This window comes from Dendrobium catenatum, unplaced genomic scaffold (genome assembly GCF_001605985.2).
Source record: "Dendrobium catenatum unplaced genomic scaffold, ASM160598v2 fragScaff_scaffold_247, whole genome shotgun sequence".
Lineage (NCBI taxonomy): Eukaryota > Viridiplantae > Streptophyta > Magnoliopsida > Asparagales > Orchidaceae > Dendrobium > Dendrobium catenatum.
Window position 1 is genome coordinate 284,954 of NW_021318709.1, and position 27,444 is coordinate 312,397.

The 27,444-nt window shown below is 35.1% G+C and overlaps 1 protein-coding gene across 1 annotated transcript; it reads left to right on the forward strand.

The window, feature by feature from the left end:
• Positions 1 to 412: 412 nt before the first annotated feature.
• Positions 413 to 25,879, forward strand: LOC110099617 (proteasome subunit beta type-1). The gene is made up of 7 exons (XM_020826816.2): positions 413 to 546; positions 643 to 750; positions 1,200 to 1,281; positions 24,066 to 24,195; positions 24,323 to 24,465; positions 24,676 to 24,762; positions 25,551 to 25,879. Exons 1-7 carry the CDS (start codon positions 506 to 508, stop codon positions 25,623 to 25,625), a joined length of 666 nt encoding a protein of 221 aa, XP_020682475.1. The 5' UTR covers positions 413 to 505; the 3' UTR covers positions 25,626 to 25,879.
• Positions 25,880 to 27,444: the final 1,565 nt, after the last annotated feature.

A 27,444-nucleotide genomic window follows, 5' to 3' on the forward strand; every position in this document is an offset into this window, starting at 1 on the left:
GCTTTGAGATTCGTGCCCGATCAAGATAATTTCATGATAACATATCAATAGTGAAATAAATACTTATTGTTGTTCATATATTTAAGAAACCTTTTGATGTTTATGCCTCATTAAGAAGTTTACTAAATTATATAATTTATGGATCAATATCTTTTGCTAGAAATCAATAAACCGAATTTCATTAGTTTTAGATTCCTCGAGGATCAATTCAAATTTTCATTTGTCAATTAATATATTGCATTGCTAACCCTTTGGTTCATCAGAAGGGCACAAATCTAATAATTAATTTGCCGATGGTGAAAATTGTTCTGCAAAGCCTACAATAAACATGCTCGCAACATAACTTGCTTTAATAGCAGGTGAATCCGACACGTTTTGACCCGTTATCCACCCGAGCTAGCTTTTCCGACCTTCTATCAGACTTGGGGGAGAAGGAAAAGCGAACGATCAAGCAGATCTGTGCCTCAAAAGCTTTGCTCCCGCCGCTCCATTTCCCGCAAGAAAGATGGCTCTGAGAGGTGACTGGGTTTACGAGAACAATGGAGGGTACAGTTCTATAATCTATTTTCTTTGTTCCTTCTCCGCTCTGTGACGATCTATCAATAGTCTTTGATCGCTGTATTGCATTACGTGATCTTTCAGTACATGCGTGGCGATCGCCGGATCGGATTACTGTGTAGTGGCCGCCGACACGCGTCTTTCCGTTGGATACAGCATATACACCCGCGACTACTCCAAGATCTGCAAGCTGTGCGATCTCTCACCCCTGTTTCTACTCCCATCTCCTCTTATTGCGTCTACAGTTCCTTGTCCGTTTTCTTATTTGTAATATCGGTGTGATTAAGTTTCTGCATAAATTTACCGGGGCTTCCTTTATTGTCTGATTTCATTAGGGTTTATGCAAATTAAGCTGTTGAGGTGGGTGGTTATCGAGCGGGCTTAATCTAAGTTTTAGTTTGATATTATGTTGAGAAATCCTAAGGAAGAGACTTTCGAACATTTCAGGCTCTTTTTTTTTTTTCTTTTATCTATGTATCGAACAGAGTGTTAGGTGGCAGTGGGTCTAATACGTCTTGGTTTATTGTTTTATGGTTTTACATGAGGATGCGTTATTGTGTCATGAGTTGTTGCGGTAGTATTTCCTGTTATTTGATGGCATTCTCTTTGGATTGATGATATCATTATATATTTGTTTGCAGAGCTGACAAATGTGTATTGGCATCTTCTGGATTCCAGGGAGATATGAAAGCCCTACAGAAGAATTTGTCTGCAAAGCACCTTGTGAGTCATGTTCATTTGCATGTATTTTCCCTGTTTCTATTATATTTTTTAGGTTTGCTTGAATGTAGGAATCATATAATTTGATGTCTTTGTTGATTTTCAAGCTGATATTTTCAAAAACAAAAGCAAGAAGGAGCTTGAACAATATATTTGTTGGCCATTATGTTTGCATCACTCTGTTCTTTTCATGCACGATGCCATTACAAAGGCGCACTTCACAATGTTTGCAGATCATTGACTTACTTATAGTTGGATTACATCTTCTTCCGATGATGCATAAAGCTAACTAAAGTTTGGAAGTATGCTTAAACATGTAGCAGTTATTAATGATGGATGTCTTGTCTTTACTTTTAGATGGTAATACTAGAGTCATAATATTGTCTTATGTCAATATGTCCATCAGCTGAAATTTTGCACCGAAGCTTTTTTTAACACATGGGAATCTGTATAAATAAATTAGGTGTTCTGGAATACTATATGATAAGAGGATTGAAGAGAATACAGATTTAACTATATAAGCTGAAATTTATAAAAAATCACCTTCAAGTTATGTTTAACAACTTAACTTTTTTTTCTGTCATCAATATCCCCATTCTCTTCAATATTGGATCTAATATAGTTAAATCTATCAAAAGCAGGTTTCAATTTATCTTCTAGAATATTGACATGCTATCAATTTTACCTCCACTAAAATTTTACGTAAGTATATTGGTTTTGAAATGAATGATTGATACTTTTAAAATTGATGTAAGGGTTTGTATTTGATCTATTCACTTATTTTTTAAAGAATTTTCTTAAACCGATGCACCACACACTTAGTTTTTTGATATGATATTTGTTTTGCTCTTTCTTCAAGTAAATACCATTAAGTTTAGTAGCTTACTCTTTGAAACTTACTCTGGTACATAAAGTTGCGTAGTATGAGATACCTAATCAAAATTTTACAATCATCGAGTCTCAGCATTGCATCATATTTTCAAGATAACACTTCTGAGTGAGGGGCCATGATGCATTTATTTTTACAATGTTTAATTAATTTGTATAGTGCTGTTGTCTTAAAAGTTAATTGTCCCATAAATACCTCTTGAATGCACTTTTAAGATCCTAAAGTCTATACACTTTTGAAGGCTAATTTTTCAAAATAATGTTTATAGTTGCATTGATATTATATATTTATATTCTTTAAAGAATAAAATTTATGCATGCACTTGTCATAGATGGCAATATGCCTGCTTTTATATCTATTGCCTTTTAAAAGATATCGTTTTAGTACATCACTGTGTATGGGCAAGCTTTGAATGTATCCTTAGGTGTTGATTTGTTGTATTCTATTGTCAGTTGAATTGTAAAATTGATGAACACAAAGTAAGAACTAAGTTTTGTTGTCCTTGATTCTTAACGATGGGATCAATATGGGAAAGTCTCAAATTTATTTTTCAATTATTTTTGTCTTTGGAGAATTGCTTATAATATGTATAGTTTTTTGTGATCACTTTCTTTCCATGTGAAATGAAAGCTTACAAAGGATAGAATGTGGCATCTTGGTTTATGTCATTAGTAGATGACTAATTCTAATAGATGAGAACTTTGTTGGAATACATAAAAGTTTAGAAACTAAAAATAAAACTTACAAGATACGGGACTGATGATTAGAAGTAAGATCAAGTATATTATGCAATTTTAGTGAGATTAAAAATTGATCAATCAATATCTTTGGAAGTTCATATGATGACTAGATGTGACGGGTTCAAATATCTTTGGTTTATTATAAAAGAATAGGAATGCATGTGTGGATTTCATCTTCTAGAGCAAAATATTTGTGGTTAAAATGTAAAAGTGCTTCAGGAATACTATTCAATAAGAGATCATCTTGAAAACTTGAAGGTATCTAGTATGTTATTATTAGTGTGCGCTCTGGTTGATAAAGAAGTCGCATGTAGCCAAGTTGAATGGCGTAAATAACAATATTAAGATGAATGTATGTTAGAAATAGGAAGTTAGATTGCGTGATAATTATAGTAGAGAGACAATGAGAGTAGCACCTATTGAATATAAGTCAATGAAAAATAGACTTGGTGGCTTGAGAATGCATTTCAAAGGATAAAAGATGTACTATTAAGATAAGTATATAAACTTTGAAGGGAAGGATCAAGGATGAAAAGGGGCAGGCAAAATATAACATTGGCAAGAGATTGTGCAAATATATTTGCTCAAAATACAGAGTAATCAACAAAAATGAATGAAACTAGGATTATTAAGTGGATCCCATGTTGTTAAGATAAGACCAATGATGTTCCATAGACATGCAAAAGCGGCAAACAAATTTGAGCAAATTAAACTGATATCCTTGTAAACCACGCTAAAAATTGATCTTTAATGATTATATTGTGAAAGCAAGAAACAAGTATTCATACAATATTATTTTTATGTTCCTTTCTTATAGTGAGAAAAAATATGTAAGACAACATTGTTTTAATGTATCTGTCATGCTAGCTCACATATTTGCATTGTTACTTCTCATTGCATTCTACAGCAAAATAATCGAAATCTTCTTTGTCTTTTCAATAATATTTGGAGGTACTAGAATAATGAGCTGAAAGGTTAAGTGAGAAAGTCATGCTAAGAAATTACATTGCGGTCTATTTTACATATACATGTATGTATTACTCAGCTAGAATCAGAGGTGGAGGATTCATAAAATCAAACACATAATTAGAATAAGGTTAGTAATGGTAATGATGTATGCTTAGCATGCAATTGATTTTAGATTGGTGAGTTGGATGAATCTTATTCATGTTTGGTGCATCTACAATAGGTTTAGATTCTTATCTTTTAGTATGAATTAATATAAGGATATTGGCCAATATATATGAATGTTTTGAAAAATCAAAACAAAATTCACCTTGTTTTTTCTCATGCCCAACTTCTGTTTTGGACTAATTAGATTCCAAGCATTTGAGTTTGTGCGTCAGTCTAAAAAACCAATAAAAAAATTCTCTAGCTTGAGGCATGTCTTTGTGCCTTGTAAAAAATTTTGCTATGGAAGACCTCGAGTTTTTTCTAAATAGGCATAACTCTATATTAGGGCATTTGGTGTGGGCTCTTATCCTACTTTTTCTAGGAATATGTGATCTTGTAAATTTAAAATACTAGGACTACATTAAAAATTACCACAATAGTACCATCACAAATTACTTTCTACTTTGTTGATTTGTAATTGTATTATTATATTATTTACAATGTGGTGGTAGCCCAATTATATCATTCTAAAATCAATTGAACTTTAGACAATAAAATGGTCAATATTGGGGATTCAAGAGAACCTTAAATGAACTTTAATGGAAATGTCCTGATTCAATACCTCACAACCGTCAAAACCTTGGTCGACAACATTGCCACAACTTGCTCCACAATAGATGCCGAAGACATCCTATTGTACGTGCTAAATAGGTTACCTCCGCAACTCCATGCTTTTAAAATGTCCATCAACACAATGTTGACTCCCATAAGCCTTGAGGACCTTTACTCCCTCCTACTCAGTGAAGAAATAAACATTGCAGCTGATCCGACAACAGAGATAGCAATCCTGACCATGCACGCCACTCTTTACTCTACTCACGATCATGGAAGATGTTGAGGACGTTTCAACTAGCTCTCCTATCGTGGTCGCTTCAATCAGCACAACAACCCAAGAACAACTGCATCCTATAGCCAAACCGCTCCTACAACTACCCTATGTCAGATTTGCGGCAAGAGAGGTCACACCACAAATGTGTGCTCGTACCGCCTCAACACCCAATGGCCAACTTCAAACCATTCATCTACAAAATTGATCGCTTCTAAACTAAATAACAATTTCGAATGGAATCACGACTTAGGAGCCTCCTCTAATCTAACCAACAACATCTACAACCTCTACCAACCAGTAGAATACTATGGAACAGACAATGCACCATTGGAGACGGTAGCACCCTCCCCATTGTTCACTCCGATCAAGGTCTACTACCAACACCCACCCGTAAGCTTCTGCTTGCCAATATACTTTATCTCCCTCAACTATCTCACAACATCCTTTTTATCTTTAAGCTTACAAATTATAATAATCTCTCAATTCTATTCAACTCTTCTGATTTTCAAATCAAGGATTAGAAGACAAACTCAACCCTTCTCTCAGGACCATGTCGTGATGGCATCTATCCGATCACTCACTCTATCCACAACATAAGATATCAAGCTCTCTCATCCAACATACCTACTTTGCTTCGCTGGCACCACTGCCTAGGTCATCCACATCAACAAGTCATAGCTACAATATCTAAACAAAATAGATCTCCAGCAATACCTCTTTCGTTTTTGTTTTGTTCGTCATGTAAGACCCCAAAAGGTTATAAACATCTCTTCTCTAGATCTACTAGTCACCATTGCAAACCTCTAGAACTAATACACATCGATGTATGGGGTCCGACCCCAATTCCCTCTACTCAAGGTTTCAGATAGTACATAATATTTATAGATGACTTTTCTCGCTTTACTTGGGTTTTGCCTCTTATGCATAAATTAGATGTTCCCTCTACATTTATGAAATTTCATGCTTCAATTGAAAAACAACTTTCTCTCAAAATTAAATGCCCCTGCAACGATGGAGGAACTGAATTCTTAAACAACATCCTACAAAATCACTGGCAACTACATGGTATCTCCCATCAAATAAGTTGTCCCTACACACCTGAACAAAGCAGTTTAGCTGAACACAAGCATCACCACATCATCGAAACCACAAAAACCTTACTTCATACAACACATCTTCCCTACAATCTATGGCTTGACACCCTACTCACTAATGTATATCTCATCAACCTCATGCCTTCACCAAACACCTCAAACAAATCATCACATCATCTATTATACAAACATCCACCAAAATACAATCACCTACACATATTTGGATGCACATGTTTTCCTTTACTACCACCCACTGCTCATCACAAACTCTCCATAAAATCTCCACCCTCTGTTTTCATTGGCTATGCCACCTCCTACAAAGGCTACAAATGCCTTGAACCAACAATCGGTTGCATTTACATATCCCATCACATCACCTTCGACGAATCCACCCTCCAATTCTCAACCACCCCACCTACATCTACTAAACAAACCACAAACACTCCTCCAAACCCCCATATACTACTATCAATCTTCTACACTATTACTCCAACTTACCCCATCGAAACAACACTCATAACCCCTCAACAACAACAACACTAGAGTCCATCCAATAATTTCATTCAACAAACCGAATCTTCCCATTCCCAAACTACTTTCCCTACATCATCACCTCCCATTCATCCTAATCATCCAATGATCACTTGTCTAAAAGTGGGCTCATTTAAACCATGTCAAATTTTAAACCTTCATAATCAAGTTACCACCACTCCACCTGATCAAACCACAGACTTCGAAGCATCTAAACACCCTCACTGGAGAACAACCATGGAAACAAAATTTTTAGCTCTACAACAAGGCACATGGGTCATCGTCCCTCCTTTGCCAAATCAACCTATTCTAGGATGTCGTTGGACCTACAAAACAAATATCATACCAACATATCCATAGCTCGTTACAAAATCATGTCTTGCTTCCCAAGGCAATTGTCAAGAATACAGTCTCAATTACATAGAAACTTTCAGTCCTGTAGTCAAATTCCTCTCCATTCGAGTTCTCTTAACCATTGCCCTCACCAAAAACTGGCCAATACATCAACTAAATATAATAAATGACCTTCTCTATGGCTCTATCCATGAAACCGCACATGAAACAACCCCGTGGGTTCGAAGATCATCAATCTCCAAATCATGTGTGCCTACTCCAAAAATCTCACTACGATCTCAAGCAAGCCCATCGTCAATGGTTTCATACTATCTCCAAACATCTCTTCTCTAATATCTCACCACAAGACACCCATATATCTCCTTCGCTGTCAACATCCAATATCTCACCCACTCTCACAATATTATCATCTTCTAAAATGACTCCTACGATATCTCAAAGTAACTCTCTCTAATATCTCACCACAACACACCCATATATCTCCTTCGCTGTCAACACCCAATATCTCACCCACTCTCACAATATTATCATCTCCTAAAATGACTCCTACGATATCTCAAAGGTACACTACACTATAGCACCTATCAACACACCCATATATCTCCTTCGCATTCTTAGACACCGACTGGGCAAGCGATTCCTCAACTCAATGCTCCACATCAGATTATTGTTCCTTCCTCAACGATTTCATTATCCCCTGGACAGTCAAAAAACAACAAACAGTAGCCCGATCTTCCACTGAGGCAGAATACCGTGTGCTGGCTGCTGCACCGCCGACTTTATATGGCTTCAATGTCTCCTCTTAGACTTCAATCTTCCACAACTAATGCCTACGGACATTCAATGCGACAATACATCTGCATTCTCCCTAGCCAACAACCCTATTTTCCACACCATGACCAAACACATTGAGGTTGATTTTCACTTCATATGTGATCACATTCATATGTAGGAAGTCCGTGTAATACCCATCAACACAAAGGACCAGATCACATATATCCTAACCAAACCACTATCTAGACCAAGATATCACCTCCTTCATTCCAAGCTCACTGTTTAACCCTCACCGTCAGCTTGCGAGGAAGTAAAAGTAGCATCCACTAATCACACAGGCGCAACATCGCCGCTTGGCAGTAGCTAGGGGTGCAAACGAGTCGAGTTAAACTCGAGTCATGTTGAGCTTGAGTCGAGTTGAGCTGGAGCTCGGATTGCCAACTGTTGAAGTGGCTCGTACTCGACTCAAACATTATTTTTTTGGCTCGAGCTCGCCTTATTGGATTGAACTCGAATAAGGTGCTCGAACTTGACTCATTTGTAGACTCGATAGCTTGATATGAAGTGCATTTTTTATGAATTTTTTCAATGAACTGCAAAATTATTTTATTGTATGAAGATGAAATTCAAATGTAAAAAATAATTAGAAACACATTTAAGGAAATAAGTTGAAAAGCATAAGTTATTGATAAATGCTTTCATATATGTAAGTAGAATTTAAAAACATAACATAAATGGGAGGATATGATATAACTATAAAATAAAACATATCAAAAGATTAAGAAATGACCATTTTAACAACTAAACAATAATGATATAAAGTTTTATACCAACATTAAACTAAAACAAAATTTTAAACAAGAACTTCTATGAGTAATAACATTTTAACACTAAAACAACAAATAATACAATACAACATTAAATTAAAACTCAATATCAAAAGATTATTTTTTTAATACTAATGCATTTTTAACAAATTTCACTAAATAACATGTTAACAAAGTTCACAAAGAAATGATTAAGTTCACAAAAAATCTTATATTCCTCAAATCTCCATATTGTTTTTCACTGTCTGTTCACAAGCACCTTCAAGTAATATTTTTGCAAATGTTAAAAATAAAAGTTATAACTATTGCTTGTAATGTTAATAGAGAAAATATGTAGAGGAATCTTCTGCCTTTCAAAATGCTTCTAATTTAGAGGTAATATTATCTCCACCTCTTCCTACAAGCAATTTACATGAAATGATATCATTAGTATTACAAAATGAGAAAGTTTGAAAATAAAAACTATAACAAATCACTACCTTCATCCTTCCTTTTAGGTTGTACTATGAACGAACCCAATTCAAGCCACATATGAGAGCTTGAACCGTTTCAATACTCAATTTTGAATGGTACGTGTCAACAACTCCCTCTCTCTCTCTCTCTCTCTCTCTCTCTCTCTCTCTCTCTCGCGCGCGCGCGCGCGCTAAATATAGATTCAGATGCAACTGTGTTAATTGGAATTGTTATTATATAAAGTTTCATTCTTGATAAAATGCGATACTTCATTTAGTTGTTCTTCCACCATGCAATAACATTGAAGGGGTGTCCTGCAAGAAAAACTTCTAAATCATTTTCAAGATATTTATCTAAATCAGACTTCACAGGTTATTTAATTGTTCTCTCTAAAACGTAGGCTATAAAATCTAGCCAACCACTATACTTGTTTGCCCCAGAATCTTGAGTGCTTTTTGAACTACTGCTTGTTTTTACAGAACGCGATCTTCCTGCTCTGAATGTACCACCTGCACATTCTATCTCTTCTTCAAAACATGCTGCATATTCTTCGTATAACTCAAACAATAAGTTGCGGATATACGAAATGTTTTTTTATGCTTCCATCTCCATAGATCATTGTAAATGCAAATTATATGAGAACAAATTTATTCTCAGGTCCATAATAGCACCAAAGGCTATTAAAATATTGCACTCAACCCAGTATTTGTCAAATTTAGTTTTCATTTTTCTGGACATCTCCATGATAAATCAATCATCCAATCCCTTCTTTATTGTACATATGATGTAGAACAATCATGGGAAGATGATATGCTTAAAGGACGTTTGCATAGTTTTAGAGAACGATAATAAGCAAGATCTCATGTTGGTTTGAATGATAAAATAAAATATTAAAGTGGTAAATAGCGTTGGTTAAATTACGTGCATAGAAGTTAAGAGCATAAAAATCAATCAATTTAATCTACTTTTGCATACGTGAATGGTCTCAACAATAAATCCCTTCGTTAACATTAAGACTAGCTACTACAAGGAACCCTTCACTCAACTCTTCCTATTACTAGGCTTTAGCGGAGGGATCAACAACATCTTTGTGAATCAAAATATAACCATGTGAGAGAAATAAACTAAGAGGCTAAAAGAGTCGGAGGTCGAGTTTACCCGAAGTATGAAGTATACGAGGCTCCGGTGGTCCTAGGAAGGTTTGGAAGGAGGTAGGTGGCATCCACAAACCTTCTTGAAGGTGTGATCAGCAATCTGACGAGTCCTGACAACTTGAAGACCTTCCACTTGGCTGGACAGCAAGAAACAGGTGCAGGTTTTCTCAGGACAGCACACTCTCATACCCAGAAAAGTCTCAGGCACTGGACGGGGACTTATCCGATCAGTTGGACAGCAAGTACACGTTCCGGATCTTCTAAACAGCAGGTTGCAGGTGCTTGATACGTGAAACAACAACAAGGAAGATGTCTGGACAGCAAGGGGGTTGAGTTTTGGGGCTGACCAGCTGGTGGGGATGTGCAAAATTCAGTGGACATCAATTTACCAATTCTCTGAACTTCTGGACAGCAATCCCGTTAGAAAGATTTCAGGCTCTCTTGTTCCGTTTGGAGAAAAGAGAGAGATCTAAGGGCTAATTCAAATCAGCTCTAATTTGAATTTCAATTGGGCGTAATTTGTGGGATTGAATGATAATTGATTGAGGCAAGAATTAATGAGAAATTAATGAGGGGTAGGCTGGCCATGAGAGAGGGGGAAATTTGTGTCTAAATTCATTGTATGTGGTCCACGGCATTAATGACGATGGGGAATTAAAATATGAAATTAATCTCAGATTTTATTAGATTGAATTGCTTTCCTAAATGGCTTTGGCTAATTGGAAAGAAATTTGAAATTCAAACCAATTCGATTTGAATTTGAATTCTTCCCAAAAATGCTATGGCCAGATATGGAAGGTATTGAATGGGGAATTTAATGTTGGGATCCAATGTGAGGAGAGGTGGTGAGGCTGGCGGTGGGGAAATTAATTTGAAATTTGAATTCAAATTAAGTTGTAATCAATGCCTTAATTAATGGGCTTGAATGGGGCTCCATTCATGGTGAGGCCGGCGGCATATAGAGAGAGGGGAGGAGTGTGGGAGCCATTGAGGAATTTCCAAATTAGCACATAGGATTTAGGAAAGCTTATGATGAAATTCATTTGAATTTGAATTTCATCATGATGCGGATTTAAGTACTTTCCTAATTAGGAATTTCCAAAATTGGAAAGTTTTGAAATTCAAAATTTGAATTTCAAATTGACTCCAATTTTCCCTCTCAAGCCCTACTAAATTTGGAAGGTAGCATGATGATTGAGATCATCATCACAACGGAAAGGGAGCTTGGTGGGGGCGGCGGCAAGAGGAAAGGAATGGGTGGGTTGATTGCTTGCCGTCGGGTTTTGATAATTTTGGTGGAGGTTGGATATGAAGTGGGGAAGCTAGGGGATGAAAAAGGAGGTGGGAGTAAGGGGGAAAGAAGAAGATAGGGAAAAGAGAACCACGAACCCGGACGCTTCCAAGGTTGGTGGGTATTGCGTTGCCCTTCACCAAGGGAGTTTCTCAAAGCTCTCTCCAAGAACTCTCAAACTCTCACAAGAGTAAAACGCAGAAATTTTCATAATAATCTTCATTAGACCTTCTCCAAGAAGAGACCTTCTCCAAGAAGAGAAGGGACTTAAATAGACAAATACAAGAAGGGAAATATAAAAGACAACAATGCCCTCAGCGCTTACAAAGAACTAATCCCTTAAGCAAGGGCATAAATGAAAAAAAAAACAGAAAATACATAAATACATCACATATAATTGAAATAAAAAGGCATCATCATAGCCGTCGATCATCGGCCACGTCCCTGATGGAACATTATGGGTCTGATGTCCGCATCAACATATATATGAAATGAACAAGTTTGATGTGGGATATTCTGATGCTGAAATGATATTTGTTGCCTCATTAAAAAACCCAAAACATCACACACCTTTCCCATGTTATCCCACTCATCCTCTATAGGACAAATACAATAGGCAACCTCTCTTTCCTTGTAAGAGAATAAAGCTTCCCTTAGTTTGAGTGCAACAATAAGCATGTCATATGTTGAGTTCCAATGTGTTTGGCAGTCCATAATAAGTTTTCTTGTAGGTAGCTGTAATTGTTGAACAACATAAAAAAAAATTATTAACCTTGACTCAGCTTCATTTTTGAAACTAACATAGTCACAAATTTTATCAACAATTTGATCCACAATTTTGATTCCATCCTTCACCATCAAATTGAGAATATGTGCACAACACAGCACATGAAAAAGCCTTCCTTCAAAAAATAACTTCTTTCTCACACGAAAGTTGTCCTCAAGCTACTTAAGCCCTATCGTTGTTTGCAGCATTATTAACGGATATAGTAAATACTTTATTCTCCAAACTCTACTCACTGATTGACTTGTAAAATGTGTCTAAAATCTCAGAAGGTATATGTGGTGGAGGCAAGTGTGAGAAGCTTAGCACATGCTTCTGTAATTTTCAATTGGAATTCACATAATGTGCGGTCACTATATATATGAAATTCGTTGATTTTTGTTATTTCCATAGATCAGTTGTAAAGCTAAGTCTACTTATGCCTTTTAGTGCAACATGTAGTTGGTTCTTCTCCTTCTCATGCACCAACATCATCATGTCGAGGTGTTGTTTTACTGCACGTCATGAAATATGGTGACATGGTCTTCAACACTAAGTTAAAGCCAAACTCTTTGACGATTGAGAAAGGTTTTTCATTAATCAAAATATAATGGGCTACCATCTCTTTACTTTTAAGTAGGTCGTATTTGAAAGTTGTTAAACTCCACTTTCTTCAGAATTATCACCAATACATGAACTATCTTTAGGTTCAAAGTGCAATATATTTTGATTCCTTATGGCACATATTTTTGCTGGACAACAATCTAAGTGCCTTCGAAACTATGTTGTTGAACCTGTGCTACCTAAACATGACTTTTTCTTGCTATGAGAACAATTCAACTTTCTTTTGACCATCATGTAGAGTCATCCCCTTAAACTCATCCCATGCTGTAGATTTTTTTTTCCTTTTTTGTTATCTATTGATTTTTACTTTTATTTTCAATGGTATGTTCTTCTTCCTGACAATCTTTTAATTGATTTTCTCCCAAAGCATTATCATTATCATTTCCACCCTCATTATGTGATTGTAATTCTCCAATTTCCAAATTAAAGTGCTCATTAATACTATCTTCAATAACTAGATCTATTGACATTCTATATGAAAAAACATCAAACAAATTATCATAGTTTAAAATTGCGCAATCCGAGGCGTGCCTCAAGGCGCGCCTCTGCACAATTTGCCCCAAAATAGCCTCAAAGCCTAGGCAATTCTCAGGCATCATGAGGCGTACGCCTCAGGTGGAGTGAGGCGCACCTCACTAGCGTTATTGTGCAATTTCCTTTGAGGCGTACATCTCTAATATGGGGTTCACTTACTTAAAAAACCTCTTAAATTCTTCCTTATACCCACTTACCCGACCGAAGACGTCAATCGAAGCGGTGCAGGAAGCACACAGACCCCCGATCCGGCTCTCCCGCATGTTTCTGCCGCCTCTCCCGCCGGCGCTGCCTCTCGCCGGTGAGTCCTTTGTTTCCGGCCGCCCCTCTACATCACTTCTTCAAGTGTTCTTAGGGGGTTTTTTTTTTTAAGTTTAGGGTTTGATTTTTCAACTTATAGGAAAGCTAGGGTCATAGTTCTCAGTACCGCTAAGTACATACTCGGTATCGCTAAGTACATGCTCGGTACCGCTATGTACATGCTCGGTACCGTTGGGTACATGCTTGGTACCGCTAGGTACATGCTCAGTATTACTAAGTATATTTCCATACTAATGATTTACGAACTTTAAAAATAAGCAGACCTTCAAAATTACTCTTACAAATAAAATTTGTTCCGGCAGCGCCCCCTTGGACCCCGGCAGCCTGGCATATTGTTGTATTCATCATCTTTAATAATAGTTGTTAGTGTTAGTCAACTTCTTCATGAGTGCATGCTTTGATTGGGAGACATTGGACTCTATATTATTTCATATTCATGCTTATTATTTTATGTTTTTGTATTTTATTTTGCATTTGTGCTTTAGGAAACATGATTAGGGGCAAGGAAAAAAATACTTCATTGCAGCGTGACCCTTCTTGGAAATAAAGTGTGCAAGTTGATGTAGGAGGCGGCGAGAAGACATGTGTATTTAAAATGTAATTTTTATGATAAAGTGGTGAAGGGAGGAGTAACTCGCATGAAGGAACACTTATCCGGCTCACATAAGAATGTAATACATTGTGCGAATGTTCCAGATAAGGTGAAGGAAGAAAGTACAACTTATATGAAAAAGAAACCACGGCCAAACATTTACAACATGAGCAATTTGATGAAAGGATCGAACATTGTGCTTACTTCGGGAGCGAGAGTGGAAAATGCTCTTTCTCCACTATACATAATAGAGGTGCACAGGGTCCTATGGACTAGTATATGACTAATCCAGGAGAGGATAGAGGACAAGCACAGATGATGCCTGCCAAGGTTGTGAAAACTGGACCGGACAAGGAACCGGAAGAGAGAGAGGTTCACGGTTCGACCGGTGAAACCGGGGTCGAACCGGATGACGTAATAAATAATAATATTATTAAAATTTAATAAAATATTAGTCCCACATCATAGGGGGAGGTTGAACATCCTTCCTTGAACTCTTTATAAAGTGAGAAGTACACTCTTTTTGCAAAATAAATTATGTGAGGTATTTAAGATAACTTGCATGTATTATGGTTATATTAATCATCATACTTAATAAAAATATTTTAAAAAGTTTAAAAAAATTTAATGAACTAAAATATATTTTTAAAATTTTAATTAAAACAAAAATAATTTTTTTTTATAAACCGGCTGATTCTTCCAAACTGGTTCAACGGTTCACCGGTTGAACCGGCGGTTCAATCCGGTTTGATCTGGTTCGATGCAGAGCCGGTTTTGAAGCTTGATCAGACCGGCCACCAGACCGGTTCACGGTTGAACCGGCTGTCCGGTCCGGTTTTCAAAACGTTGATGCCTGCGGCTGGTACCAGAGATGTTCGACGACAGGTTTGCATGGATATTGACAGATTTTTTTTTAGAATGTCATATTTTTTTTATTTAGTGTAGATGGTAAGATGAATTTTAGAATGCCATATAATTTAATATTGCGTCATCGCCGGCCTACTTCAATATGCTGCGGTCTGTAGGGTTGTATGAGAGAGGGTTGAAGGCATCTTCCATGTACGAGTTGCGAACATGGATTTTGAAGGAGGAGCTGCAAAACACAAAGCAGAGCATTGATGAGATTAAAAGAATATGGAGTGAGACTAGTGTTATCATTATGTCAGATGGATGGTCTGACATAAAGAGCAGGAGCTTGATTAATATCCTTATCAACAATCCATACGGCACAATGTTTTTACGATAAGTTGAAGCTTCATATGAGGTTAAAAATGTTGAATTCATTTTCAATTTACTATATGGGGTTGTTGAGGAGATTGGGGAGCAATTGATTGTTCAGGTGGGGATTGACAATGCCAGTGCATACAAAGCAGCTGGTCAGATGTTGATGGAGAAGAGGAAACACCTGTATTGGACCACCTGCGCAACACACTGTATCGATCTCATATTGAAGACCCATTGAGTGAGGACATGATTTGATTTAATTTCTTATTTGTACTTTGGGAGTTTTGATAGACTTATATTTTGCGGTTCTATACTTTGGGATATGATTTTATTGTATTATAGAATCTTACTATTATTTACCTGTTAAAACCCTTAAATTCTCATTTACGCAATTCTTCGTCCATGAGGCTTACGCCTCACACCGCCTTGAGGCTTACGCCTCGCCTCACGGACGAAAAATGCCTCGAGGCTTATTTACGCAATTTTAAACCTTGCAAATTATAAATCCATTCACAAATGAGAGGCTAAAATAGTAACCACAAAAAAATGTAAATTCAACCACAAAAAAACTAGAAACAAATTCATCTTTCGTTCATATGCATGTAAAAGAAAACTTCCAATCCACACAAGTCAATAAACACACTTATAAAATTATTTGATCCTCATATTTGGTGCAAATCTCCTTCAAAACACAAACCATAAAAACAATTAATCACTTCAACACTTGTTTTAATAGAGAAATTATCTCTGTTGTATTTCAACAATCACGAAACAAAATATTTCTCGGCATCTTCTTTTTCATTTCTATGCTAAGATAATAAAAAAAAAAGTTTGCCATTCTCGCCTGAGAAATTTGTTTTGAGGAAGAAGAAGAACGAGCAAATCCTTCTCACCAAATTGGAACGATATGTCACAGTTACTGTTGAAAAATATGGGAAAATTATGCTTATGGTTCTTTCTTAAGGAATAAGAAATGAAGATAGATAGCATGAAAAGCAAGATAAAGGTAGAAAAATTTGAGAAAGCTCCTGCTGTAGAGGATTGTGGGCCAAGGAAAGAAAAATTGCTAGGTTTAGGAATTTTACCTTCCTTGGTACTTGCTGGAATGAAGGCGGCCTCCGGCTAAACCCCTCCTCATTGGAACGAAATGGATGGAGTTTTGTGCTGCTGCCTTTGCCCTTCGATCTTCGCAATAGTGTGCGGATGTGTGCTTGTATATCCTACACAATTCAATCTCTCGCTCACCCGTTTGCTTATTCATTCGACTTGTAGTGGGGCTTGCACTCCCGCTATTCTGCTTTCGCCTACGCAGATTAAGCCGCTCAACTGACTATCGAGCCGAGTCGAGATTTGATCGAACTTGAGCTCAATTATTTTACGGGCTCGAAAAAGTGCTCAAACTCGAGCTCGAAGTTAGATAAGCTCGACTCATGAGTTCGTTATCAAGTCGAGCTAGCTCGAGTCCGCTCACGAGTCGGCTTGACTCGTTTGCACCACTAGCAACAACAAACAAGTGGATCAACCATCTCTAAAGAAGATCAAATAAGAACCGTAGGTATATATATATAAAGGCTACAGTAATGTATGGAAGAAATATTTTTACATAGAAATGGAAGTATGCCGTTCAGCTCTCTCTGTTTTTCATGTATGCTGCTCCTTTCCTCTTTGATGCTTACACTACTGCTGCACTGTGAAAGCAAAGGCTGTTTACAATATTCTTAATTTTAAAGTATTCTTATGTCATTTCATTATTTATATCATTTATATTTTGATTCTTTTTCTTTTTTTCATTTTGAATAGCTATAAATTACTATTATTGAATGTATCATTATATTTGCTAAAAAATATTCCTCAATGTGTTGATTAATTAAATAAGTATTATGTACTCATAAATACATAATATATGCATATTACATACAAATCATGAATGCTCTAATTACTAAAAGCACCACTTCGCATTACACTTAGCGCTTTGAAGAAAAAAAGAATCATTGTATATTGCATTGTACTTGGTACTTTGAAAACACTGATTGAAGCATGATCTTGTGTTTGCTGCAACACAGGTATTTTAAATTGTTATTGTCTATAATATGCTATAAAAACACTCAGATGCCTCTTCCTAAGATGTTTAAACTTGTGCTCTTCTGCTATCATGTATTAAAATTTATCATGGGTATAAATAAATATTAAGATATTACCAACTATTATGTTGAGTAAAACTTTCCTATTTAAATTAAATGATAAGTTGGAACATATTATAAATAAAATTATTGAAATTCATTATCCTGGACTTACGATCCATAGCAGCATGTTGGAATATTCGAGCATCATGCATGAAATCATTCTACTCCATACCATATGGGAAACACATGTTAAAATCACAAATAATCATAACATTTTGTGGGGACGTGTGATGATGTCCAATATTTGCAACTTAAACCACAATTTGGAAGTGGGTAGCCTTGAACAATTCTTAAATATGGCAGTTTTCATCATGTGGTTTCTTTGATCGGATTCTCGAAATTTTTTATTGATTGGGGATATAACATCCATTGCCTGGTGAACTAATACTTAAGTTGTTTCTTAAGTCTATCTTTAGTTTGTAGAGTGTTTGAAAATGTTTGCAGGTACTTCTTATGGACATATGTGTGCCATGTTATATAAACTAATGACGCATGTGGTAGTTTGGTAGTTCTTAGTGAACCATATAATGCATGAGATAACTCTAGTATACTACATAAATCCATACAAATTGTCGTCTTAGCTAAGTATAGATTACAATTGTCCTGCTACTACCAATATGTTATGAAATTGAATATGACACAAATAATCAATAGTTGGCTTGACATTAGTTCTAAAACTCCGAGTCCTCAACCATTTAAAATATGCTAATAATATGAGCATAAAGACTAGAATGTTCATTCCAATGTAGTCTCATATAAAAGTTCACATCAAATCACACATAAGTTCGTATAAAATATCACAAGTTCAACAATTAGCCACAAACATGATAGATAGTGACACAAAAGGACGTAACATATAATACATGTGCCCATAACTAACACAAAAACAAAACAAGAAACAAATGATTTAATTAAACAAATACTCTTCTAGAATCACCTTCTCAATTGCTAGGTCTTCTTATCTTTTTCCAGACTCATAAATGTCTCCTTTCTATTTTTTCATCTAAATAAAGTATGTGGTGAAGTCATAGATATCAAGTTTCTTAACAATTTTTGGTATTCAAGCAAGCTCTTCCAATACATCATTGATTATGTAAGTTATATGAGTTGCAAATGGTGCAGTTATAAAGAGTAAATGAAATAGAAAACATTGACATGATCTTTAATCTGGTTCATGATCAATTGTTTATCACACGACCAATATTGTTTTTCTCTTTTCTTTTCAATATTGGATGGACCAACTACATTAAGTCCTATTTGATGGACCTTCAGTAGTAACTCAACTCCACTGCCATATGCATTAGGTGGTTCATGATCAGGATTGTCTCCTTCATCAAATGAATCTCCTTGTTCTTTAGTAATTAAGGTATAATTACTTTAGAGTTAGGAACCCAAACTGATGGGGACATCCATAGGAGATTTCGACACACCTACCATCGGAGGGGTCGTCGAGCGACGGCCATGATTCATAGTCTTTATTTTTGATGTTTTATTTTATTCATGTCATTTATATTTTATGTTTTTTCATTTGTACCCCTATGAGGAATTTATTGCATATTGTAGCCCTTGGGCAATGTCGTTTTTATGGTTTTATTTTTGGATGACCTATATATAGGCTTAGTCATTGTATTTGAAGTAGTTTTTGATGAATGAAAATTATCTTTTGATCTCTTTGTGAGTTCCGAAACTCCTCTAGATGTCTTTGTGAGTTCTTGAGGAGATAGCATCATTGATCTCTTTGTGAGTCCAATTAGAGGAAGAATCAAGGTTTGTGTGCTTTTGATTTTTCTCTCCTTCATCCAAGTTCCGTGATTTTCTCCCCTTAATTTTCATGAGGGATTCATACCTTCCTAATTTGGAGACCCTAAATAAGGAAAATTTTCACTCGTCATTCAAGTGGAAATTCAAATTCAAAAGGAGTCATTGATCTCCCTCCAAATTCACTTAGCTCCATTTGGAAACTCCTTTAAACCTCCTTAATCACCCCTCCTCCTCTCTAGGTGCCGCCGGCCCCATGCATGGGCAAATCCCCTCTCTTGCCACATTAACCCCTAATCCCATTTAATATTGAAATTGAAATTCAAACCTTTTCCCTCCAAAATCACTTAAATCTGAAATTAAAATCAGATTTATTGAGGATCACTATTTTCTCCCCTAACCCTAGCCATCCCCTCCCACCTCTAGCCTCACAAGCCGGCCGCCCCTCTCCCTCTTAGCTTTTCTTGTTGTGCTCTCTCATCTACAAGCCAATGTTGCATGACGGATCCCGAGATTGATAGTGGATTGGTATTCGACGTCTACGGAGACATCCACATCACCCGTTCACCATTCTACGACGTCAGATTTGGCTTCGACGACACGGTTGAAGATTATTTGAACCGCATCCTTCCCACTCTCGTGGATGTCATAGACGATCAATTCCAAGACTACGATTGGACCATCACCGGACATCCACCCGCTTCCCCACCTCCACCGCCGCCGCCTCCCTCGCCATCACTACGGATCGTCGGCGCCGTCTACCTCGGAGTGATTTCGTTTCTTGTATGGTTCTTCTTCCTCCGACAACCCTAGACGTAGAAGAGTGACTTTGAGCCTCAAGGTGAGACGATCGCTTTGTTAACCGTCGGATTCTAGTTGACTAATCATTTCATTACTTTTGTTTAAGTTGTTATTTTAAAGAACTTGCAAATTGTTGTGATGGATTGCCTAAGCATTGTTTACTTCTAAGATCTTTCTTGAGTTTTCAATTTTGAGAAGCTTTAAAGTTTATTTTTATCATTGCTCCAACAAACTTTATTAATCTTTAAGAAAACAATTCCTGGTTTCACATCACAAACATCATCTCTACTTTTTATATGCGGCTAACATCCTATCAAGTATTTCTTTCCCTCATACGTGATGTCATTATGCTGAAATTGCTTAGCAGCTGATATCACATATATGTAAAAAATTCAATTGTTTAAATATTATCCTAACATCAATAAATTCAATGAAATAAATAATTTCAGAAGCATAGAAAGAGTTTAACATGTAATTTTCATTCCACCATTCATTCAAAGAATTTGCGATGTTCTTTATTGTATTCTAACTTAGGTTGATCTTGCTATACTTCAAGTCTTTCCACAAGTGTCACTTCTTGAGTTTATCCCATTTATTATTTAGTTGGATCCAATCATTTGCCATTCTTGTTCCCTCATTACAATTTTTACTCAGGTTTTTCCATTTATCCTTATTGAAGCGAGTAACGGGACTATTATCAAGCTTTATTTCACTCAAATAAATATTAGAGAAAATTTAGCATCCATTTCTTATTTTGAATAATCTCTTTCCCTAAGCTTCCTAATTTGAAACAATTAGTTTACTAAAATATAATATAAATAGTTAAAAAAAAACTCTATCTTAACGGGTTCATACACATGAAAAAATGTTTTTCATAGAGCTATTTGAACCTAATTATATTTACTAGTTATTAATAATGACATGAGCATCATACGACAAATGAATATTACAATTATCTAGTTCTCTTTAACTTGTATTAGAGTAGTGTAATCCTAAACCAGTCATGAAAATTTTGGCATGATATTTGACAGGAAACAAAGAAAGATAATAATTTTCATCTCATAAACAAATATATCAAGAAAAATCTGACAGGATCTTAATAAAATCTAGCAAGCTTCATCTTAGAAAAAAAAATCGAATAAAGGAGGATTGAGAATTCATCTTAGAAAAAATAATTAAAAAAAAAAATCTTACATATAAAAGAATAAGCAAACAAACGAGTGATTTTGTTAGGAGGCAATATCATAAAGCGAGAGAGTTAAGGGGAAATCTTTGTGCTTTTTCTTGTTGAAGGTGTCATATCAAACAATGATCATGTGCATAACATAATGAACCTTGGTGTATGCTTTTTGCAAATGATATTCTTCTTGTTCATAAGACTAGAGAGGGAGTTGAAGGTATACTTGAATTATGGAGGTCAACCTTAGTGTCTAAAGGTTTTCGCTTGAGTAGATCTAAAACTGAATATATGGAGTGTAATTTTAGTAGTAATAGACCTAGTGAGGGGATTGTGAGTTTGGGCTATCAAGTCATTAATAAGAGTATACATTTTAGATATTTTGGATCTAATGTTTAGAGTGATGGTGAAATAGATGGGGATATTATCAACAAAATTCAAGTTGGATGGTTGAAGTGGATGAATGCATCGGGCTTGTTGTGTGATAGAAAAGTACCCCTCAAACTTAAGGTAAATTTCTATAAGATGGAGGTGTGACCTGCAATGCTTTATGGTTTTGAATGTTGGCCATTAAAAGAGAAGTATAATACTAAGTTAAGTGTTGCAGAGATGAGGATGCTCAGGTGGATGAGTGGCCTTGGAGATAGGATACGAAATGAGCATATACGTGAAAAGGTTAGAGTAGCTCCAATGGAAGATAAGATTAGAGAGAGTCGCCTTAGATGGTTTGGTCACATAAAACTGTGGCCTTTTGATGACCCGGTTAGAAAAGTAGAGGTATTATATTTGACTTGTGTTAAGAAAGGTAGAGGAAGACCTAAAAAGACTTGGTTAGAAAATATTAGAAATGATCATTCTTTATTAGATTTAAATGAGAATTTGACTTTAAGAGGACACAATGGTGAAAAAGGATTCATGTAGCCGACCCCCACGTAGTGGGACAAAGGCTTGATGTTGTTGTTGTTATTAAAAACATAACACTGATAGGATTCTATAAGTAGTTACTCTGAGTCATGTAATTATGAACTTTTGGGTTGAATGATATTTTGGTTCTTGTTTCAATCTTATGAGTATAAGTTGGATGTGTGATTTTTTCCTGAGCCATTAGTGCGGGTATTGTTATTGGAATAATATGCTTTAGGTTTAAGAGTGTCTATTTATGTATTAGTATTTGTTTAATATAAACTTATTTTGTTAAACCATCTTGATCGATAAAATGCTTCATTAGACACTACATGTTGTAGAAAATGGATTTGCCAATTGTGTTGAGCATTAGTTCATGCTACAAAAAATTAAATAAATAAACAATGCTATTAAATTGACTAGGGTTATATTATTAAATTAGCATTTAAATTTATAAGGGCATATATGCTAATATTTATGTATATATATTTTTTATATACTAAGTGTAGAATTTTATAAAAATATGCTTGGTCAGATATGCTGAAAGTGGGTTATAATAGTATCTTTATGAAATTGTGGTATTACAACTTTTTGTTATGTATTTATCAACTTCAATAATTTCATTAATTGATTCTAATCCATGATGCACAAGCACAAGCATAGCAATACAGACATGTCACAGACACAAACACGAGACACATCAATGATTGAAAATATAAGACACATATACAGGTTAGTCACGGTATTATAACTTTTATGTCTTTAAAATAGTGTATAAAAATTGAATAAGTAGAATATTATGAATAATTAAAAAATAACAAGTTATTTAACTAGGATTTGGATTTAAAATAATTAAAATTAGGATGCTGAGAATCAAACGTCAATGTTGTATTTCAAGCATTCATAGGGGAGACTATATTGCTCTCGAGAGTTGAACATGGATGTCCTGCAATGGGCATTGGTTGTCGATGTTGAGATGGAGATAGTGATGACCTTCGATGTTAAGATGACATTAGTTGTTGATATTGAGATGATTTTGGAAAAAAATGAGATGTCGAGACGACGTGGATGCTTGATTTTGAGTGTAGAAATTATTGGCATCGAGCATCTATGTTAAGACTGTTAGACTTCAATGTTGACATCGTTTTGAAATGCTGATGTTGTGATAATTTTGGATGTTGATGTTGAGATGACATCAAGCATTGTCATGAAATCCTAAAATACTATCTTTCATAAAATATTTGAGACGCGTGTGTGAAATTTTAATATTTTTTAATCGGACGCATATTCAACATTTTTGACACATCTTAGAGACGTTTCGAATAATGCATAACTATTTGAGGAGAAGTGTAGGTGTATTGGATGTTCTAATATTGAAATATGCAACTCACTTGTCATACCAACCATCCGTGTATGCATACCTGTTTGCTAATTAATGTCAAGTTATGCGAATGGTGTAAGCATTATTTGCTTAGCAATTCAATACATAATGTGTTTTTATTTTTATTTTTATGCAGCTAGATTGAAATAATTTTGCGTCAAAACACATTTTCCTATTTTTACAAACTGATGAAATTTACAGGCGAATAGTTCCTGGTTTACATGTTTTCAAATTTCTCTCTTATATTCCCCCCTTTTTGAATCATCGCTTTCTGGTTATACAACTGGCGGTTAGCCTAATGAAACATATATATATTTAAGGCCACATTATACTGATTGCGTTCACATGAACACAACTGCTCTTTCAGGATAATATTTTTACGAATATTTTTTATGATTTTTACCTCTTCTTTTCTAGATATATCAGCATCAACACAACAAGCAAATGAGCTGTCCTGCGATGGCTCGGCTTCTTTCAAATACTCTTTACTATAAAAGGTTCTTCCCTTACTATACATTCAATATTCTAGGTGGGCTTGACAACGAAGGTATGCTGTTCTTCTTCCCCAAACTTTTCAATGCATTCCACTGCCCGGCAGCTGCATTTTTTTTTTAAATTTATTTTTTTTAATTTTATTTTTTATTTTTTTTATTGTTCCTGCCCTCCTTGTTTAGGGAAGGGTTGCGTCTATTCTTATGATGCTGTTGGATCCTATGAGAGGGTGGGGTACAGTTGCCAAGGAACTGGTGGAGCTCTTATCATGCCTGTTTTAGACAACCAGCTTAAGTCTCCTAGTCCTTTGTTATTACCTTCTAGGGTAATATATTTTTTCTCTAGTAAATCTTGTTAGAATTGTGTTTCTCAATCTGTTCTAGCTTCGTTTGGGACGGTTTTTTTCTTGCTTCTTAAAGCAGCTTTCAAGTACAAAATTTAAAACTTTTGTACTAAAAAGCTGCTTTAATAAGCAGGAAGTCAGCTGTCCCAAATGAAGCCCTAGTTTCTCTAACTTGAAGAAAATTTTGAGCAGGATGCTGTGACACCTCTCTCGGAGTCTGAGGCAGTTGATCTTGTCAAAGATGTGTTTGCATCAGCTACAGAAAGAGATATATACACTGTATGTTTTCCAATCTTATTTCTATTTGTTAGCATTTTGGAAGAGTAATAGTGTAATACTTGTCCCTGAAAAGAAATGTCAATATTGGATCAAGAGCCCTTGAACATGATATCATCTAGGACTGATACTGATCTGAAATCGAGCCAAACCGATATGATCTTGGGTCAATAACTGTTCATATTTATTCGGTCTGATAGCCGTGTTGACCAGATCTTGATTTGAGCTTGAGCTAGTTCATTATGAGCCATCGTGGTTCGATTATTTGAACCATGCTTGGCTAGTTCATGATCCAATTAAGTCCAATTTGAGGCATAAACCGATCTAATATTCGACTTATTTGATCATGTTCGGCGCCTCATATTCATCCATTTTACAAGTAGATGAGTTGCAATTGTATGAGCTACAAGAGATGCCATAATCTCGCGTTAAAGTTTTTGGGGATTTACATACATACCACTTTATTTCATGCTATTTACATATCTAACACCCAAAATTTTAATATTACATTCCTACCACTCATATAAAATTTTAATATCAAATATATCACTCTTTCATTTCATTCTTAACACTCATACCACCCTATAAACTTGAATATTTCATTCAATGCACCCATATTTGTTCTATGTGTGGTAAGCATATAATATTAAAGTTTTACGTGTTAGATATGCAAATATCATGAAATATAGTGGTATGTATGTAAAAATTTTTTAGGTAGCAGTAATATTCTTTGAAAGACAATTCAATCCTACTTAATTTTTAATTTTTTTACTGTGTTCCAACTATTGCAGGGAGATAAGTTAGAAATTATTGTTGTAAATGCAACGGGTATCCGACAGGAGTTCCTTGATCTGAGGAAGGATTAGAATATCTGTTGCAGTGCTGATGGAAATTTCTAAGACAGCTGAAAGCCCCTCATATTCTTGTGAGTATTGAACCTGTAAACTTTCTTGGATTAGGGGGTAAAACTGATTTGAATTAAGGAGTACAAATATCCTCCAAGCAACATAAATTCATTTACTATTTTCATTCTGCAAAAACATTTAAGTCGCAGCTTGTTCCTTTAGATTCTTACTGCATCAAATTGAGGATTTTAGTGGGTTTTTTTCCTTGTCTTAAACATTTCTACTGCAGTGAATTTTTAGCCGTTAACAGTGAGAATTGGTATTCCTTAGATATTGAGTACAATGAATAGTTTTCACATTGATTAGAGAGAGCTGCCTTAGATGATTTGGTCACATAAAACGGCGGCCTTCCAATGACCCGGTTAGATAGATGTATTAAATTTGACTTATATTAAGAAAGGTAGAGGTAAACCTAAAAAGAATTGGTTAGAAAATATTAGAAATGACTTTTTTTTATTAGATTTAGATGAGAATTTGACCCTTAACAGGACATAATGGAGAAAAAGGATTCATGCAGCAAAATAGTGGGATAAAGGCTTGTTGTTATTGTTGTATGATGGTAAATGGGTTTTAATAAATGTATTTATTAGAGCGGTAGTTATAAAAAATTATTATATGATTTTAGATAAAAAGGTAAAATTTAAAATAGACAATAATTTTCAAAATTTTATTTTATTTTACAAGAAGTGTAAAATTGCTTTTATAAAGGACTATAATATAGAATCTATTTTTGGGTGGTGGTAATTTTTGGTAGGAAAAAAATGTTTTGTGAAAGGTGGTGCGGGTATTGTATTTTTTTTTTTTCTCAAAATATCTGATAATCTTCTCATATTATGGGGAATTTGGTTTGTGTGAGATGCTCTATACAAAAGGTTTTGATGAGTAATTAAATATTAAAGACACAAAATTATGAAAATTTTAATGTATACCCTCTTGGTTTAGTGAAATTATTCTGTGCGGATACAAACGTCTGGAGGTGAATCAGAACGTGTCTTGTCATCCGTTTGTTGTGTATTGCATTTGTGTACTGTTATATGCTAAATGATATGGCACGTTCTGATTCGCAGCCAACCAGACGATCCGATGTTCGCACAGAATAGTTTCTCCTTGGTCTATGGTTGGAATCTTTGGCTCTAACTATAAGGTCTTAGGTGCGAGATTTAGTGTATATAGGTGCGTTTACTATTAGTGTTTGTAATGTTTGTTCAATGTATTTTTTGCACTATTAATTTTTAGATTGTTATCATATTTTTGGCTATTTATTGTTTTCTTGTTGCTTTTTAAAAAATTTAGATTGTTATCCATCCAATTTAAGGGAAATTTTTATTAGATGATAGGGTGGCCTAAAATGTTTTATAGCGTAAAATGTTGGCCATTAAAAAAAGTATAAATTTAAGTGTTGTAGTTATGAGGATGTTTAGTTAGAAGAGTAGTTTACACTTAGATATAATGTCAGATGAGTATATATGTGAAAAGATTGAGTAGCTCTAGTTGTAGATAAGATTAAAAAGAGTCATATTTGATAACCTTATTACTATAATAGATGTATTAAATTCGACTTATATTAAGAAAGGTAGAGTGGTAGACATAAAAATATTTGGCTAAAAAGTATTTAAAAAGATTTTTTTATTATATTTAAAAGAGAATTTGACTCTCAATACTTAATAAATTATAAGATACTAGAGAAAAAATATTCATGCAGCAAACTTTTAAGTATTTTTTTATAGTAAAATTTATTAATTTGGAGGTTATAAGAAAATTATATTTATATAATAATAAT